The following is a 17,428-nucleotide window of genomic DNA, read 5'->3' as shown; positions in this document are numbered from 1 at the left end:
GGGCGAGATGGCAGAAAGAACTACCCCTTCGTCTAAGATGGTAGCAGGCTTGGTCACCACAGGAGAATCAGCAAAGAAGCTCCTAGAGAGGGCGTCAGCCTTGACATTCTTAGTTCCAGGAAGAAAAGAAACCACAAAATCAAAACGTGTAGAAAACAAGGCCCACCTAGCCTGTCTAGGGTTCAAGCGCTTAGCCGACTCTAGGTAAATCAAATTCTTGTGGTCAGTGAGGACCATGACTTGATGCTTAGCTCCCTCCAACCAATGCCTCCACTCCTCAAATGCCCATTTCATGGCTAACAGTTCCCGATTCCCCACATCATAGTTACGTTCAGATGGAGAGAACTTTCGGGAAAAGAAAGCATAGGGATTCATTTTAGATGTTACAGGATCCTTTTGGGACAAAACAGCTCCTGCACCAATCTCAGAAGCATCCACCTCTACCTGGAACGGAAGTGAGACATCAGGTTGCCGCAAAACCGGGGCGGAGGTGAATCTTCGCTTCAGCTCCTGAAAGGAAGAAACAGCCTCCGGAGACCAATTTAACACATCAGCACCCTTCTTAGTCAAATCAGTCAATGGCTTGGCAATACTAGAAAATTTTGCTATAAATTTCCGATAAAAATTAGCAAAACCAAAAAACTTCTGGAGGGCCTTCAAAGAAGTGGGCTGAACCCAATCGTAAATGGCCTGTACCTTGGCCGGGTCCATTTCAATAGTTGACGGGGACAAAATAAATCCCAAAAAAGAAATCCTCTGTACTCCAAAAAGGCATTTAGATCCTTTGACATACAGGGAATTCTCCCTCAAGATCCGGAACACAGTCCGAATATGTTCCACATGAGAATCCCAATCCTTGGAGAAGATCAAAATATCATCCAGATAGATAATCAAAAATTTATCGACAAAATCTCGGAAAATATCGTTCATGAAGCACTGGAAGACAGAAGGGGCATTAGTGAGCCCAAAAGGCATCACCGAGCCCAAAAGGCATCACCAGGTACTCAAAATGTCCCTCCGGAGTATTAAAAGCAGTCTTCCATTCATCCCCATGCTTAATGCGAATAAGATTATACGCCCCCCTGAGGTCAAGCTTGGTAAACCAGCAAGCAACTTTAACTCTGGAGAATAGATCAGAAATCAGGGGTAACGGATACTGATATTCAACAGTAATTTTGTTGAGAGCACGATAATCAATACAAGGTCTTAATGATCCATCCTTTTTGGCTACAAAAAAAAAACCGGCACCTAAGGGTGACGAGGATGGTCTAATATGACCCTTCTCCAACGCCTCCTTAATATAGGATCGCATAGCCTCGTGCTCGGGTACAGATAAATTGAAGAGCCGACCCTTGGGAAATTTACACCCCGGGCTCAGTTCAATAGCACAGTCATAACTCCTATGAGGAGGCAGAGACGCAGACTCATTCTCACTAAATACATCATAAAAGTCCGCCAAATAATCAGGAACATCATGCGACTGAGGAGAGGTGGAAAACACCGGAGCCTCACTAAAGGCACACCGACAACCCCAACTCACCACAGACACAGATTTCCAATCCAAAACTGGATTATCAATTTGTAACCAGGGAAACCCCAGAACAATAGTATCATGCAGATTATGTAACACCAAAAACCTGCAATTTTCTTGATGGTCTGGGGCGACCCACATTACCACCTGGGTCCAAAACTGAGGTTTATTTTTAGCCAAAGGAGTAGCATCAATCCCCCTCAAAGGGATAGGCGTCTGCAGAGGTGTCATCGGAAATCCACAACGTTTAGCAAAATCCAAGTCCATTAGATTCAGGGCTGCTCCCGAATCCACAAAAGCCTTGGCGGAAAATGTGGACAGGGAGCAGATCAGAGTAATAGCCAGGAGAAACTTAGGTTGAACACCACCAACAGAAAACGTGTGTGCAAAGAGTTTCTCGCGTTTAGCACAGACAGAAATAATATGCGAGGCATCTCCACAGAAAAAACACAACTTATTACGCCTTCTGAACTCCTGACGCTGCTCTCTGGAAAAAACTATCACATTGCATAGGTTCAGACATCTGTTCAACAGGTGGCAACACCTCTCGTGCAGCTCTGCGTTCGCGTAAACGCCGATCAACCTGAATGGCTAAAGACATAGAATCGTCAAGACCAGAGGGAACAGGAAATCCCACCATAGTATCTTTTACGGATTCTGACAACCCCTTCCGAAAGAGAGCAGCCAAGGCATTATCATTCCAGGTAGTAAGTACTGCCCACTTTCGGAATTTTTGACAGTACAATTCTGCAGAATCACGACCCTGGTTCAATGCCAGCAGGGTCTTTTCAGCCTGATCAATGGCATTAGGTTCGTCATACAACAACCCCAAGGCCTGAAAAAATGCGTTCACATTAGTCAGAATAGGATCATCTGGTTTCAAAGAAAACGCCCAATCCTGGGGATCGCCACGCAGCAAAGAGATGACAATTTTAACCTGCTGCGCGGAGCTCCCTGACGAGTTAGGCTTCAAGGCAAAAAAATAATTTACAATTATTTTTGAAATTCAAAAATTTAGACCGATCCCCAAAAAATACATCAGGTGTAGGAATCTTTGGTTCAGCAGCATGTGAATGATGAGCAAGGTAGGCGGAAATTCCCCGCACTTCCGCAGCGAGCTGCTCCACACGATCAGACAATTGCTTTATCTCCATTGAGAGAAAAAAAAATTCCCCCTACGGCCTCAGAGATATGGAGGAAAAAATATACACACTTTTTTTTTTTTTTACAATTCTTTCCTGCTATTGAGTACCATAGAATCTGCGGTATGGCGGGTGATTCTGTTATGATTGAGTCACCGTAGGAGGCAAAAATAGAAATGCTAGCTAAGTCCAGAAAACCAGAGAAGTTGGCAGCTATCGGATTGCAGACCCCTGAACCTATCAACACAACTAGCAGTAGCCGTGGGGGGCTCCTACGATGCCCTAGGCCCCTCGATCACAGCCGGAGGACTACATAGCCTAAAGACAGAAAGGGAGATCTAAACTGCCCCAGAGCAGACCCCAAAGTAAAAGGCAGCCCCCCACATATAATGACGGTGAAGCAAGAAGAAAGAACAAAACACAGACAGAAAGATAGACTGAGCAAAGATGGGGCCCACGCTAGCTTAGCTAGGAAAGGACAGGAAGGCTGCTGTCTGCAATCTGTGAAAACCCCTATGAAAATAAGAGCCAACAAACTGACAGTAAAAATGGCCCTGAAGACGCTAGGCTTCAAAAAAAAAGCTGTCAGTACTCAGGAATATTCTGAAGACAGAGCAACAGGCAAAAGGAGATTCAGCTCACCCCAGCAGGGAATGGCAGAATCCAGAAAAGCAAGGAAAACAAAACACTAATGCAAAAAGGCAAAGCAGAAATCTTAGCTTTAGATGAGCAGGAATCAGACTGGTTTCCTAGAAGTCCACAGAGAAATCACCCGCAGGCCAGAAGGGCGTCGGCAGCCTTATATCCAGTCATTAACTCCACTCAGCCAGTCATCATCATCAGCCCCAGGTGTTTGACAATCAGGCTCACTACCTTTCTTCACCAGAAGAGGGAGTTCCTCGGGCCTCAGTAGTGAAGGGGAAAATGAACTCACAACAGACGGGTAAGTATGACCTGACACCCCCGCACCCTCCGACCCCCCGGTGTATATGCCTCGAATATAAGCCGAGAGGGGGACTTTCAGCCCAAAAAAAAACAGGCTGAAAATCTCGGCTTATATTCGAGTATATACGGTATCTGTATGTGCCAATTTGCCTTTTGTTAGATTGGCCTCTTTTTTGCTCTGTCTCAGAATATTTCAGAGTGCTGATATAGTGGGAGAAGTCTAGTGACTTCAGGGTTAATTTTGTTATCAGAAGTGTTGGACATTATTTTGGGTAGGGTTTTTTGGCAGATTGCAGACAGCATCTTTCCTTTCGAGTTAGTTTGGCCCCATCGTTTGCTCAGCCTATTTTTCTGCCTTTGTTTGTGTTTTCACCTTTCTTCACCGTCAATACATGTGGGGGGCTGTCTTTCCTTTGGGGTCTGCTCTGGAGGAGTTAGTTTTCACTTTTCTTAATTTAGGCTTATTTAGTTCTCCGGTTGTGACGAGGCGTCCAGGACCATCATAGGCACGCTCCACGACTGCTGCTAGTTGTGTGTTAAGATCAGGGGATCTGCAATCTGCATAGTTACCAACCTCTCTGGTTTTCTGAGACTTAGCGTGTGTTATTTTTTTCCCTCGGTGACCCATTCATAACAGCAACCTTCCAGGAAAGCAGAAAGAGAGCGGGTTCTTAATCTCAAAGGGGGAACCGTGCAAAGCGTTCTGAACCAGATGGAGGTCCCAGGGGTCCACAAGAGAATAGGGAAAATAGGGATTTTTGTGTACTCACCATAAAATCCTTTTCTCTGAGCCAATCATTGGGGGACACAGACAGCGGGTGTTATGCTGCTTGCCACTAGGAGGACACTATGTAAACCAGAAAAAAAGTTAACTCTTCCCCTGCAGTATACACCCTCTCGCTGGATGAGATTTCTCCAGTTCGGTGAAAAAAGCAGTAGGAGAATAAACAGTCAACAATAACCATAACTGTCAAAACCTAAGAATGCTACAGTGAGCCCATAGGCTAAACGGAGTCGGTGCTGTGTCCCCCAATGATTGGTTCGGAGAAAAGGATTTTACGGTGAGTATACAAAAATCCCTATTTCTCCTACGCCTCATTGGGGGACACAGACAGTGGGACGTCCTAAAGCAGTCCCTTGGTGGGGAGCATACATCTGCTAATACCCCATGTACCACTGACTTAACACTGTGGTACTGCCGATTGCAGGATGCACTTGCCGAGAGCTGCATCTGCAGAGGCCTGAGAATGAATTTGGTAATGTTTTGTGAAAGTATGCATACTTGACCAAGTCGCAGCCTTGCAGACCTGTTCTGCCGAGGCCTGGTGCCGAATGGCCCAAGAGGCGCCCACTGAGCGGGTAGAGTGCGCCTTAATCCCTGCTGGGACAGGCACGTTCCTGACACGGTAGGATTCTTGAATCGCCAAGTGAATCCACCTGGCTAGCGTTGCTTTTGAAGCGGCTAGACCCTTCCTATGCCCCTCTGGAAGTATGAACAAGGCATCTGACTTGCGGAAGGGAGCCGTCCACGAGATGTTCTGTCTCAAAGCCCTAACCACATCCAGAGTGTGGAGGGCCTTCTCAATGCGATGGATTGGTGCCGGACAAAAGGAAGGCAAAACAAATTTTGTCATTGAGATGGAAAGAGGATACGACTTTGGGCAGGAAGGACAGGGACATCCTGAGAACTGCCTTGTCCTGATGAAAGTTCAGGAACGGAGGGCGGCAGGACAGGGCCGCCAATTCCGAAACTCGTCTGATTGACGTAATTGCCACTAGAAAGACCACCTTCCAAGAGTCCTGCAGCGGTTCGAAAGGAGCCTCCTGTAAGGCCTCGAGAACCCGGTTAAGGTCCCATGACTCGAATGGCCTTTTATAAGGAGGCGCCACATGGTAGACTCCCTGAATGAACGTCTTGACCTGAAGTTTGGTGGCAATTATGCATTGGAATAGCACTGACAAGGCCGAAATCTGGCCCTTGAGCGAGCTAAGCGCGAGGCCTGACTTTAATCCGGATTGAAGGAATTCCAATATGGTCGGAATGGAAAACACCAGAGGGGGATCGACCATGATCCTTGCACCATGAAAAGGTTTTCCAGGTGCAGTGATAGATGCGCATGGACACAGGCTTCCTAATACTAATCATGGGGGAAATCACGTCGCGAGAGAATCCAGCCTGTGCTAAAATCCAAAACAGAAGCCACGGAGACACCATCACATGTTTCTCAACGCAAGCGATGACCAGCCAGGTCATTCCCCAGGAAGGAACAACCACGGGAAGGGCAGTCTCCAATGAAGGAAACCACCTATGCCAAAACATGGTATCCATCCACAGACAGCTGTTTCGAGGTATTGCCCCTCATCAGTGTAGAGTAGGAAACTGGCTGGTAGGAGCAATGCCTAGTAAAAGACTGTGAAAAATGAGGATGAATGAGGATTCATCCTCATTTTTCACTGTGCTAAAATCCAGACAGGGCCCCGGAGCTCTGGTGGTAAATCGGGTCCTGAGAGAGTAGATCCATGCGATCTGGAAGTCGCCAGGGGACGTCGGCGACCGTTGTATCAGTTCTGGTAACCATGCCCGGCGCGACTAGGATCACTGGTACTCCCTCTGTTCTGATCTTCTTGATGACCCTCGGAAGCAAGGGAAGAGGGGGGGGTTAGATGTACGAGAGCCGGAACCAGTGCCACGACAGAACTAGGGTGTCTGCTCCGATGGCGCATGGATCGTGCGATTGGGCAATGAATCGAGGAACCTTGTTGTTTAGTCTTGAGGCCATGAGTTCCACATCCGGAGTTCCCAAACGATGACAAATCTGCTGAAAGACTTCCGGATGAAGAGACCACTCTCCCGAGGCAAGGCCCTGGCGACTGAGAAAATCTGCCGCCCAATTCTCTACGCATGGGATGTGGATTGCTGAGATGGGTGAATGGTTGGTCTCGGCCCAATGGAGGATGTGACTCACTTCGTGCATGGCCATCCTGCTCCGAGTACCTCCCTGGCGGTTGATATACGCTAAAGCCGTAGCGTTGTTGGATTGGATCCTGATGTGGTGACCTGCGAGGAAATGGTGGAAACTCCGTAGAGCTAATTTGATCGCACGTATCGCCAAGATGTTCATGGGGAGACGTGACTCTCGAGTTGAACAACGACCCTGTGCCATGTGGTGACGAAAGACCGCACCCCAGCTCAGAAGACTTGCGTCGGTGGTTACTTCCAACCATCTTACTGGGAGAAAAGACCTCCCTTGACTCAGGGAGGACTTCAGTGTCTACCACTTGAGGGCTTGTCTGACCCGCAAGGACAGAAGGAACCGACAGTCCAGGGAGAAGGGGTTCTTGTCCCAAGCTAACAGCAACGCGTGTTGTAAGGGACGGAGATGGAACTGTGCGAATGGAACTGCTTCCATCGCTGCCACAATCTTTCCGAGAACTCTCATGCTGAAACGAATGGAGTGAGAAACCGGTCAGGAAAGAGTCCATGCTGCCTGTTGTAAGGCTTGGGTCTTTTCTGGAGGGAGAATGACTGACACGCGGTAAGTGTCGAAGATCATTCCTAAAAAGGAAATCTGCTGGGCCGGTTTTGGGAAAGACTTTTCGAAGTTTATCTTCCAGCCCAGGCGAGAAAGTGTATTTACTGTTATATCCACGGATTCCTCGCAGGCTGGAAGGGACGGACCCTTGATGAGCGGGTCGTCCAGATACGATAACACCACCACTCTCTGAGAGTGGAGAATGGCCATGACAGCCGCCATGACCTTGGTAAAGACCCTGGGGGCGGTGGCGAGTCCGAAGGGCAAGGCAACAAACTGGAAGTGTTCCTCGTGAAGTGCAAAACGCAGGAACTGCTGGTGGGACGGGCAGATCGGAATGTGAAGGTAAGCGGCCTTGAGGTCGATGGATGCTTAGAACTTTCCTTTTTCCACGGAAGCGACAACTGATCGGAGAGATTCCATTCGGAATCGCCATACCTTGACAAACTGATTTAACAGTTTGAGATCCAGTATGGGCCGCATCATCTCGTCCTTCTTTGGAACCACAAAAAAGTTTGAATAAAAACCCCTGAACCTTTCATGATGAGGGACCGGAATGATGACTCCGTCCCTTTGTAGAGCCTGAACAGCCCAAAGGAAGGCTCTTGTCTTTTTCTTGGGGGGGTGAGGACCGGGAACGAAAATTCTATCTTGTATCCGGAGGACACCAGCTCCCTGACCCACTTGTCGTGGACGACCACAAGCCAGGTGTGACTGAAGGAAAGTAGACGACCGCCTACTTTGTCGGTGTCCGCCGGATACAGCAACAAGTCACTATGTAGAAGATCTATGGGGTCTGGCTCCCCTAGATCCAGATGCCCTTGGCCTGGGATTCCAAGAGCCATTAGGTCTGAATGAGACCTGGGAGCCTCTGTCTCCGCACGGGGACCGGCCTGATCAGGAAGAGAAGGTAGTGGAGGACCAACCGGAATTGTTGCGAAAAGGTTGAAAAACGAGTCGGCTGTTTGCTCCGAAACGCCCGAACAGCCTTTTGTTGAGGAAGGAATTTACTCTTTCCCCCCGGTAGTATCAGAAATGAGCTGGTCCAGTTTCTCTCCAAAAAGACGACCAGTCTGATAGGGCAGGGAAGTCAACGATCTTTCAGATGTGGCATCCGCCCCGTCAGTCGCGGAGCCATAGGGCTCTTCTAATGGAGATCACATTAGCGGCAGTTTGAGCAGCGAAATTGGCGGCATCTAAAGAAGCGTCCACTACAAAGTCCGCTGCGTGAATTATCTGCCTGGTGACCCTGGATGCCTCCGGAGGAAGATTGACTGTAACCAATACTTCATTAGGTCTGGAGCAAAAGGGTATTTAGTCTCAGTAGACTTTTGCCCTGTGAACCGCTTATGTGTCCTTAAACTCCGGATGGCTGGCAAATAACCTGCGTACACGTTTGGTCTTCTTAAATGAGATAGCGTGTGCTGGAGCAGGAATATTTTCCTCATCCAACTCCAGAATCCTGATGACTGATTCTATAAGAGAATCAAGCGACTCTTGGTCAGTTGCAGGATTCTAAGGGGCTGACATGTCAGAATCGAATTCAGAGTCGTGCTCGCTGCGAACATTAGGAGAGGGAGAGCAAGAGACAGAACTCGCCGGTGCTGAAGCGCAAGCCTGACTAGGGGACGCATCATGGGTCCGCTTTCTAGCCTGACCATCCCTTGAGTGAGCACGGTCCCTGCTGGTGGACGGATCCCGGCCGTCGCCAGAGCCCTGCTCGAGCGGTAAAGAAGGTTTCTGACTTAAAGATGCTTCCCAGAGGGAGTCTATGGCCTGGGTCAATGACTCCACCGACCGTGACAGGGACGCAGCCCACTCAGGGGGACTAAACGCAGGAAGCCCCGCAGCAGCGTCGGCGAGTGGCGTTTGAGCGCAGGCCGGGTCGCAGTCCGTGCATAACGGATTAGTCTGGGCACTGAGCAAGGCAGTCATGCAAGTGGTACACAAGGTAAAAAACGCAGTGTGCTTCTTAGCAGCCCGTTTAGCCTCCTTAGATGGAGACATAGCGCTCCTGAAAGGGTTAAAAGCAGATTCTGGTCTGCAGCTGCAGGGAATGTGCTGGGAAGGGGTTAAGCTTTGTTCTGAGGGCAGATGCAGCTTAGCCCGGTCCTGTGCTGTGTCCCCGGGAGGAATAGAGGTGGCCCTGTGGTGTCACCCGGTATCCGGCAGAGTGCGCGCCTCACAGCTTATTTTCTGAGCAGGCTGAGGTAAATTTCATGGCCCCCGAGACTAGGATTGCGCCTCTCGTAAGACGACAGGCGCCAAGGAGGGGGGGGGGGGGGCGATGGCGCTAGCATGGGCGGCGCTATTCAAATTGCGGCCTAGTAGGCCGGAAAAGCCGGGGGGCTAAATTTTTGGCCTACCCGCGTTAAGCGCCAGGGGCGGGGAGGGTGTGCGGCGCTATTCAAATTGCGGCTTAGTAGGCCGGAAAAGCCGGGGGACTAAGTTTTTGGCCTACCCGCGGTAAGCGCTGAGAGGGGGGGGGGGGGGGGGGCGCCGGAGCACCGCTGCTGAGACAAAGTCAGCACCTCTCCCAGGGACCAGGACCCGACCCCATACCTCTACTCCAGTGCTCAGGCCTGCCGTCGCTGTCCGGGCCATCCATGCAGGTCTTCTCATCCTCCTGGGCTGATGTAGCAGAGCTGGAGGAATTCTTAAAGGGGGATGCTCAATCGATCCACCCTAAAGGTAGGGGGATGGAGAGCTCTGGGGACGATTCAGGGTATTCGGGAGCGGTGAAGGTAAGGTCCTCCGCGGTCTCCATGCACTCCATGCTGCGCTTGCCCTCATATCCGTCCACTGTAAGGAATCATCGTCAGAGGAATCAGCCCCGTTCGTCGCAGGAAAGCGTACAGGGAGGTATACACCGCGTGCTTGCCTGTTGTTGGTTCGGGGGAGAGCGGGTCGTAGAAAGGAACTGTCGCCCCCTTCACTCCGTTAATTAAAAAATAAAAATTTACAGAAAATTAAAAAAATCAAATAAAAACAGTGGGGTCTGAAACAAGACCCAAGTGCCTCCTACAGACACCAAGCAAGAACTGGAGAAATCTCATCCAGCGAGAGGGTGTATACTGCAGGGGAGGAGTTAACTTTTTTTCTGGTTTACTTAGTGTCCTCCTAGTGGCAAGCAGCATAACACCCACTGTCTGTGTCCCCCAATGAGGCGTAGGAGAAAACGGAATGAGCAACTAGATTGAGACAGAGAGACTCATTGCCAGAGGGAGTAAAAATAATCCCAAAATATTCTTTAACTACATAAATAGTAAGAAACTAAAAAAATGATAGTGTTGGATCCCCTTAAAAATAGTCTGGGTGAAATGGTGGATGAGGAAAAAGCCAATATGCTAAATTACTTTTTTTTCAAAAGTATTTACACAAGAAAATCCCACGACGGATAACATGATCAGGGATAAAAATTCTCCATTAAATGTCACCTGCTTAACCCAGCAGAAGTACGGCGGCGTCTAAAAATCACTAACATTAACAAATCCCCGGGCCCGGATGGGATACACCCCCGAGTACTGCAGGAATTAAGTACAGTCATAGATAGACCATTATTTTTAATCTTTAAAGATTCCATAACAACAGGGTCTGTACCACAGGACTGGCGTATAGCAAATGTGGTGCCAATATTCAAAAAGGGGACAAAAACTGAACTTGGAAATTATAGGCCAGTGAGCTTAACCTCAACTGTGGGTAAAATTCTGGAAGAATTTCTAAGAGATACTATACTGGAGTATCTGGAGAAGAATAACCTCATGACCCAATATCAACATGGGTTTACAAGGGACTGTTCCTGTCAGACTAATCTGATAAGCTTTTATGAAGAGGCAAGTTCCGGACTGGAACAAGGAAAAGCAGTGGACGTGGTGTACATAGACTTTTCAAAGGCTTTTGATACAGTTCCACAAAAAAGGTCGATACATAAAATGAGAACAACGGGGATAGGGGAAAATATGTGTAAGTGGGTTAAGAGCTGGCTTAGGGATAGGAAACAAAGGGTGCTTATTAATGGAGCACACTGACTGGGTCACGGTTAGCAGTGGGGTACCACAGGGGTCAGTTTTGGGCCCTCTTTTTAACATATTTATTAATGACCTTGTAGGGGGCATAGAGAGTAGAATTTCAATGTTTGCAGATGACACTAAACTCTGCAGAGTAATCAATACAGAGGAGGACAATTTTATATTAGAGAAGGATTTATGTAAACTAGAAGCTTGGGCTGATAAATGACAAATGAGCTTTAATGGGGATAAATGTAAGGTCATGCACTTGGGTAGAACGAACAAGATGTATAATTATGTGCTTAATTATAAAACACTGGGCAAAACTGTCACTGAAAAAGACCTGGGTGTATGGGTGGACAACAAACTCACATTTAGTGGCCTGTGTCAGGCAGCTGCTGCAAAGGCAAATAAAATAATGGGATGCATTAAAAAGAGGCATAGATGCTCATGAGGGGAACATAATTTTACCTCTATATAAGTCACTAGTGCGACCACACTTAGAATACTGTGTACAGTTCTGGTCTCCGGTGTATAAGAAAGACATAGCTGAACTGGAGCGGGTGCAGAGAAGAGCAACCAAGGTTATTAGGGAACTGGGGGGTCTGCAATACCAAGACAGGTTATTACACTTGGGGTTATTTAGTTTGGAAAATCGAAGGCCTCGGGGTGATCTTATTACAATTTATAAATATATGCGGGGACAATACAAAGACCTAATGATCTTTTTACTCTTAGACCTGTGACGGGGACAAGGGGGCATCCTCTACGTTTGGAGGAAAGAAGGTTTACGCATACTCACAGACGCGGATTCTTTACTGTAAGAGCAGTGAGACTATGGAACTCTCTGCCACATGATGTTGAAATGAGTGATACCCTACTAAAATTTAAGAAGGGACTGGATGCATTCCTCGAAAAGTATAACGTTACTGGTCATATACCATAGATTCCATAATATGTGGAGTCAGGAAGGAATGTTTTTCCCCAATGTGGAGCTTAGTGTTTGCCGCATGGGTTTTTTTTTTTTGCCTTCCTCTGGCCCAACATGTTAGGCTATGGGTTGAACTAGACAAACTTAAAGTCTCCCTTCAACCTTAAATACTATGTCATTATGTAACTATGTAATTCCCTGTAAGAAAGTCCTGACTTGTGAGGGGGATTTCTCTGAAACATGATAGAAAGGGCAGAGACCTAACCCTTAAGGGAGATCAGAGACAGACCAGACTTGAGACCTGCTGAAGAAAAGCCAAAGGGAAGTAGCAGGATATAGGAGGGGAAATAGGAGCTGCCTGTTTAGCTTTTGGACCAGCGAAAGAAGGACTTCCAAGTGCAATGGTAGACGCAAGACAAAGAGGGCTTTCTTGCTTTGATCAGGGTCTGGATAACCTGGATAACCTGGCCTCAAGGACACCGTTCTCTCCTGGTTCTCCTCCTATCTCTCCGACCGCTCCTTTACTGTTTCTTTTGCCGGTTCCTCCTCCTCTCACCTTCCCCTTACTGTTGGGGTCCCTCAAGGATCGGTTCTAGGCCCCCTCCTCTTCTCCTTGTACACTGCCCCTATTGGTCAAACAATCAGTAGATTTGGTTTCCAGTACCATCTCTATGCTGATGACACCCAATTATACGCTTCTTCTCCTGACATCACGCCAGCCTTTCTAGAAAACACTGGCGATTGTCTAAACGCTGTGTCTAATATCATGTCCTCACTATATCTGAAACTGAACCTATCAAAGACTGAACTCCTTGTGTTTCCTCCCGCTACTAATGTACCTACACCCAACATTGCCATTTCCGTCTGTGGTTCCACTATTACTCCCCAGCAACATGCCCGCTGTCTTGGGGTCATACTTGATTCCGAGCTTTCCTTTGCCCCCCACATTCGATCACTGGCTCGCTCTTGTCATCTGCACCTCAAAAACATTTCTAGAATTCGACCTTTTCTTACTTTTGACTCTGCAAAAACTCTGACTGTTTCTCTTATTCATTCTCGTCTCGACTATTGTAACTCTCTTCTAATCGGTCTCCCTCTTACAAAACTCTCCCCTCTCCAATCTGTCTTGAATGCTGCAGCCAGGATCATATTCCTCACCAATCGTTACACCGATGCCTCTACCTTGTGCCAGTCATTACACTGGCTACCCATCCACTCCAGAATTCAGTATAAACTTATTACCCTCACCCACAAAGCCCTCCATGGCTCAGCACCACCCTACATCTCCTCCCTTGTTTCAGTATACCACCCTACCCGCGCCCTCCGTTCTGCTGATGACCTGAGGTTAGTATCCTCAATAGTCAGAACCTCCCACTCCCGTCTCCAAGACTTTACACGTGCCGCGCCAATTCTTTGGAATGCACTTCCCAGGTCAATACGATTAGTCCCCAGTCCCCACAATTTTAAGCGTGTCCTGAAAACGCATTTATTCAGACTGGCCTATCGCCTCAACACATTAACCTAACCTATCTCTGTGTGGCAGAGCCAAAAATTTTACCATAACCAGGCTCCCAGCATCATGTTCCCACATGCTTTATGCATCCATTAGCCCTCGGTGTCTGTACTGTTACACACTTAACATTATGGCTGGTCCATACAATCAGGGCAACTGTTACCACCCACCTTTCGTGTCTACCTCTTTCCTCATAGACTGTAAGCTTGCGAGCAGGGCCCTCACTCCTCTTGTTATTTGTTATAATCTACTGTATGTGATTATTGTTATGCTGTAATGTCTATTGTCTGTACAAATCCCCTCTGAAATGTAAAGTGCTGCGGAATATGTCGGCGCTATAAAAATAAAATTTATTATTATTATTATTATTGTCGGAGATGCCTAAGTCTTTTAGGATTGCGGCTTCAACAGCCATGTTGTTAAACAGAGGCAGTGAATTCTGGTGGATGAGGGGTTCCAGGGAGAGGAGATCTGAAAGTTTCCACGGGATGTCTGCAATAAGGTTGACCACTGCTGCCTACCAGGGTCTTCTGGGCCAGTCAAGAGCCACGATCATGACTGGTATTACCCCCTGCTTTGGTGTTCATGATGAGCCTAAGAATCAGCGACAGAGGTGGAAAAAGATATTGAAGGCGGTACGGCGACCACGTGAGAACCAGGGCATTGTTGTTACTCATGGATGCAAGTAGGTCGACGTCAGGTGTGTACCACCTTTGACAGATCTGTCTTAAGCCAGGTGGGTTCAGGACCACTTGCCCAAGGAGAGGCCCTGGTGACTTAGGAAGTCAGCGCCCCAGTTGTCTACTCCGGGTATGAGGAGTGCAGATATCGTGAGTACCCTCTGATTGGCCCATGACAGGACTCAAGAGACTGAAGGATTCAAGACATGATGGATTTGCTTTGAGTTCTGCCCTGGTGATTGATGTATGAAACAGTCCTGGTAGTAAGGAGCTTTGATCAGGTGGTCGTTCATATAGTGAATGACTAGTTTATTACATGTAGAGGGCTTGTGACAACAAATATCTACAAGGCATCTATCCTATTTATTCTATCTATATCTGTATATGAGATTGCTTTGTTAGTAAACCAACATTAAATGACAGAATTACTCTATGTAAAAGCTGATGTTAATAACGCATTGCATACGAATGCTAGGTGAGAAAAATCACATTGTACTGGCATGACACTCTGCCTACTTTTCTGGATCAACATCAGTGCGATTGTTTTTTTTCCTTTTACACACAGACGAGAGCGAGCCCGTAATCATGGGATTCTGATTAGGCAATAGAACATAATACACTGTGGTGAGAAATATTGTTTAATGACTGCATCACTTGCCTGATTCTGCCTCAACAGCTCCTTTACTTCTTGCTGGTAATTTTGCAGTTCTGTCTCTCGCTCTGATGCAGCCTGGTTCAATGCTCCAATCTCTAAGCACTTCTGTGAGTAACGTTCTGACAAAGTCTGCAGCTCCCGCCTTATTGCATCCATATCAGACCTGCCCAGAGGATAAAGAGAAAATAGAAAACCTCTAAGGCTACTTTCACATTAGCGTTATTTAGCGCAGCGCTTCATGCGCAATAGAAACGCATGCAAAAAAAATGCATCATGCGTTTTGCATGCGTTTGCGGTTTTTAGGCACATGCGTTTTAACCAGTTTCTAGCCATGTTAACTCTTAAAACGCATGCGTTTTGTAAGGCAGGCGTGCACATGTACATGCGCACATGTACATGCGCACGCCTGCGTTCCCATAGACTGTAATGCGTTTTGTCACATTCCCTGCGCATGCGGGGTTTTTTTACGCCATTGGACGGACCCAAAAATGCAACAGGTCTGGCGCGCCTAGACGCACACCTAAAAAAACGCATGCGCACGCGTGCAAACGCTAGACCATGCACACGCCATGTTAAACACAGGTGCGCATGACGCATGCGCATGGACGCGCACGATGCGCTGCGCAAAAACCACTAATGTGAAACCAGCCTAAGCAACCTACATGACATTTTGATGCCATAATGCATCGCTTGGAAAAGCACGCTAAACATGCATGGATGAGGAGCTGGCGTGTCTGAAAGAACAAAAAATTCTTGCTTTGGCAAATGGGTATGTTCACAAGTTGCGTTTTTCCAGTGGGAAAAAATGCAGTGTTTTACAGTACCAGCAAAGTGAATGAGATTTCACTGATTGCTTATTGTTTTCTTGTAGACTTGATGCAGTTTTATATCTGCAGCATGTCAATTTTTTCAACTTTTATTTCCAGTGTTTTTTTTATCCATTCAAATGAATGGTGGGAAAAAAAAATAAAATACATAAATAGGCATGCCAAAACTTGCACATTTCACACAGCGTTTTTTCCTGCCAACACTCCAGTATTTGCAGCATTTTTCTGCTGCGAATACTCAACCTGTCTATGAAGGACACACAGTGCGTCACCCAGCTTTGCACATAGACTTGCCTCTGCACCTAGCATTCACATGGTATGTCCATCCACCCAGCTCTCCTGCTCTCCTGCTGTCTGTCTATGAAGGACACACAGTGCGTCACCCAGCTTTGCACATAGACTTGCCTCTGCACCTAGCATTCACATGGTATGTCCATCCACCCAGCTCTCCTGCTCTCCTGCTGTCTGTCTATGAAGGACACACAGTGCGTCACCCAGCTTTGCACATAGACTTGCCTCTGCACCTAGCATTCACATGGTATGTCCATCCACCCAGCTCTCCTGCTGTCTGTCTATGAAGGACACACAGTGCGTCACCCAGCTTTGCACATAGACTTGCCTCTGCACCTAGCATTCACATGGTATGTCCATCCACCCAGCTCTCCTGCTCTCCTGCTGTCTGTCTATGAAGGACACACAGTGCGTCACCCAGCTTTGCACATAGACTTGCCTCTGCACCTAGCATTCACATGGTATGCCTTTCAGCTAACCCCAGCTTACCCCAGTGTTATTTATGACCTTGTTTACTCTGGCTTGATCATATACATCTGGTCCACTCTTAATTGTCTGGCCAAGATGAGCAGAGACCACTCCTCTCTGCTTCACACCTGACTGCACTTAGTTGTACATATATTGCAGAGCACAAGTCTGCATAGACTTCAGTCTGCATTGTGATTGCTATAAGTGTGTGCTAGAAGTGTGAAGATTAATTTAAGAATTAAAACCAGAAGGGAACCAGAAGGGAACTGAAGGTAACTGGACACAGTCACTGTAAACAATGTTTCTGTTTGTTTTCACTTTCACCCCAATAATCCTTCACTTTCTGCTAATTCCCCTAATCCCTACTCCTAGTAAGGAACTGTTCATCTCTTCTTCAATCCTCCCCATCCACCTCACCTCCGCCTCAAAACTGTTCCTTAACATACAATCCTCTGTCTCCAAACACAGACAGCCCCCTCATGCCCTCTCCTGCTCCCACCTGCTAACACTTTCTCTGCTCCTTCTCACTGCTGGTGATATCTCTCCAAATCCTGGTCCTCCTCACCACATTCCCACAGTCATTTCTACCTCCCATCCACGCTCTATCACAACCTTCCGTAACCTCTCCAACCTTATACCCATTCACCCAGCCCCCGCTTCCCCAGTCCCACTAACAGGAGCTCTGTGGAACGCTCGCTCTGTCTGCAACAAGCTTTCCTACATCCATGATCTTTTCGTTACTACCAAACTCTCCTTCCTCGCCATCACCGAAACCTGGCTCACCCCTTCTGACACAGCCTCTCCTGCTGCACTTTCGTATGGCGGCTTCCACCTTTCTCACACCCCCCGCCCCAGCAGCAAACATGGTGGAGGAGTTGGTTTTCTCCTGTCAGATACCTGCTCCT

General features: G+C 47.6%; 1 protein-coding gene across 2 annotated transcripts in view; it reads right to left on the bottom strand.

Moving 5' to 3' along the window:
• The window catches only part of TRIOBP (TRIO and F-actin binding protein), an 83,616-nt gene that overhangs the window by 28,712 nt on the left and 37,476 nt on the right, over positions 1-17,428 (bottom strand). For both annotated transcript variants that reach the window (XM_073549494.1, XM_073549495.1), the window contains exon 10: positions 14,941-15,100. In XM_073549494.1, coding sequence (XP_073405595.1) covers positions 14,941-15,100 — 160 coding nt within the window. The remainder of the gene's footprint in view (positions 1-14,940; positions 15,101-17,428) is intronic.

The sequence above is a fragment of the Dendrobates tinctorius genome, unplaced genomic scaffold (assembly GCF_039654945.1).
Source record: "Dendrobates tinctorius isolate UK_male_01 unplaced genomic scaffold, ASM3965494v1 ptg000159l, whole genome shotgun sequence".
Classification (NCBI taxonomy): Eukaryota; Metazoa; Chordata; class Amphibia; order Anura; family Dendrobatidae; genus Dendrobates; species Dendrobates tinctorius.
The sequence above is the reverse complement of the archived record's forward strand: the minus strand, read 5'-3'. Positions and strand labels throughout refer to the sequence as shown.